The 2,500-nt window shown below is 49.0% G+C and overlaps 1 protein-coding gene across 1 annotated transcript in view; it reads right to left on the reverse strand.

Annotated features, from left to right (window-relative positions):
- The window catches only part of LOC111649346 (diacylglycerol kinase iota-like), a gene marked incomplete at its 5' end in the record, with an annotated part of 11,921 nt that overhangs the window by 5,701 nt on the left and 3,720 nt on the right, over positions 1-2,500 (reverse strand). The window contains 6 exons of the mRNA XM_023399117.2: positions 298-366; positions 1,514-1,603; positions 1,706-1,899; positions 2,011-2,051; positions 2,127-2,196; positions 2,338-2,429. Of these exons, the coding sequence (XP_023254885.1) occupies positions 298-366; positions 1,514-1,603; positions 1,706-1,899; positions 2,011-2,051; positions 2,127-2,196; positions 2,338-2,429 (556 nt within the window). The remainder of the gene's footprint in view (positions 1-297; positions 367-1,513; positions 1,604-1,705; positions 1,900-2,010; positions 2,052-2,126; positions 2,197-2,337; positions 2,430-2,500) is intronic.

Below are 2,500 nucleotides of genomic sequence, written 5' to 3' on the forward strand. Positions count from 1 at the left end.
AGGAGAACCACCACAGGACAGGTGAACAGGTGAACCACCACAGGACAGGTGAACAGGTGAACAGGAGAACCACCACAGGACAGGTGAACAGGTGAACCACCACAGGACAGGTGAACAGGTGAACCACCACAGGACAGGAGAACAGGTGAACAGGAGAACCACCACAGGACAGGTGAACAGGAGAACCACCACAGGACAGGTGAACAGGTGAACCACCACAGGACAGGTGAACAGGTGAACCACCACAGGACAGGTGAACAGGTGAACCACCACAGGAACACAGAGATGGAGTCCTACCGAATCATGGATCTGAAATCAGCGAGGGTGGTGTTGGAGCGATGGACATTGGGGAACTTTGCCTCCCTCCTTCAGGATCACATAGAAACAGGTGGGACAAGATGTTCAGGTGAGGACGGTCAGAGTGAGGTTCTGTGAGGTCTGGGTTTCAGTTAGCAACTAAAACCCTGTCAGTCACACGTGTACAACATGAAGACAGTGATTACATGGGTACGACAGTCGGCTCATGTGGTCTGTGGTTGGCTGATCCAACCCAGCTCCACCCAGTTCTGGATACGTATGAAGAAGATTGAGAAACATCAGAGCGAGTGACGCTCTGGATATCTGATTCGGTCTTAGAGCACCATGTTAGTTAAATAAACAACAACAGATTATGATTTGTTTTTTTATCTCATCATTTATTTCTATGCCAACACAAATATTCCTCACCTGGACTGGTACTGGACTGTTGCTAAGCAACACATAAACATTTTCCTGACCTGATGATGTCATATGATCTGAAGTGTCCAGGCTTCTTCCTTCATCGTCTCCAGACGACCAGACGTCATTTAATTCAAACGTTATTTCTGAAATATTTTCATCTTTGTTTGTTACAGTCTGAGATCGTTAACGACTTGACGCTGATTAACGGTTGATGGAACAGCTGTGAAGAGGAGTGATACGTGGAGGGAAAAGTCCCAGAGCAGTTATACTCCATATCGGCACTGAGGGAATGACTCTCGTCCAATCACATTACTTGGTGGAACTAACTGTTGTGTAATAATGTTGTGTTTTATTTTGAAGGTCGGTCTCTTTACTCACTCATAATCAGCCAATCACAGCATTATTAGAGCCTGGTGCTGACATGCTGCATGCTGATTGGCTCCCTGACTGGCCCCCAGAAGTCTAAATCACTACCATACATAATATTCAATATATTTATTTTACTCTTGTTGTAATAAATGTTTGCAGTTTTGTTGTTAATGAAATTCATGAATAAAACTAGTTGTGTTGAGAGGACATTAATTAGGTCCCCTTATTAAATTGATGAGGTTTACAGCGCCCTCTAGTGGTGACCTCCTACACATGAGCTGAGGCTGAGGTCAACACACTGTGATCTCATGTTTCTCTTTAGGTTTTAGATTTAGTTTAGGTTAAGTTTAAATTTAAATCATCAGCCTCACAAAATGAGTGGAGGTCGCTGCAGAGTCCTGAGAGATGTGCACAGGTGAGTTACCTGCACAGGGTCGTCTTGGAGGAGCTCTGGGACAAAGCATCAGCCACTGAGCTGTCACTGGAGATCCTCCTCCTCTGGAAGTCTCTCACCCTGAAACACAGAGCTGTGGGTTCATGGTCCAGCTGCAGTCCACCCGACACACCTCCCTTCTCACACTAGAGGAGGAATCTAGACCTGAGCCCCCCCCCTCACCTGGGTGTGTCTGAGGAGGTGGGGGAGGATGGGGAGCAGGGGAAGGCGAACTGTCTCTGCTGGTCCTGGTGCTCCTCTGAGTCCACCAGGTCCGGCATCCCAGGGGAGGTGCCCACGGTCTCCTTTAATACGAGCTCCGGATCCAGGATGTAGAGCTCCTCCTGAGAGATCTCCGTGACGTAGTTCAGGTGCTCCTGGAAAACCAGGAGAAGCTCAGGAACCAGCTGACGTCTGCAGCCTGTACTGTTCATAAAACCAGTTCAGAGGACTAAGACCAGCTGGGGGTCTGTGAACACCTGTCATACCTGAGCTCGGTCGATCCTGTAGAAGCGGTCTGCAGTCGTACCTGAAAGACAAGAACACAGGTCAGGTTCTTTGAGAGCCGGACTGACGGGGGGGGGGGGTGTTGATGTGGACTCACAGTCGAGGAAACACCACTTCAGGGACAGTTTCTGTGAAGATAGACACTCCCCCCTCATCGTGTCACTGTCCTGAAAGAGCAGGAACAGAGACGACACATGAACACAAGTCTCTCAGGAGAACTGGACTCTGGTGGACTCATGTTACTGTAACCTCCAGTCCGGTCTGGATTCTGATTGTGGACTCTGGTCTGGAGGGTTTTACTGCTGTACCTGGTCTAAGTTTTCCTGCAAACGCTCAATGAGCAGGCGGCAGGTCTCCAGGTCACTGTCTCCGGGGACGGTGATGACTCCGAGCGGCATGGCTGCAGAGACAGAGAGAGACAGAGACAAAGGCACAGAGACAGACACAGAGAGAAAGACAGAGACAGAGAGA

This window comes from Seriola lalandi, unplaced genomic scaffold (assembly GCF_002814215.2).
Source record: "Seriola lalandi dorsalis isolate HSWRI2012SDOR001 ecotype SW California unplaced genomic scaffold, Sedor1 jcf7180002050485, whole genome shotgun sequence".
NCBI lineage: Eukaryota > Metazoa > Chordata > Actinopteri > Carangiformes > Carangidae > Seriola > Seriola lalandi.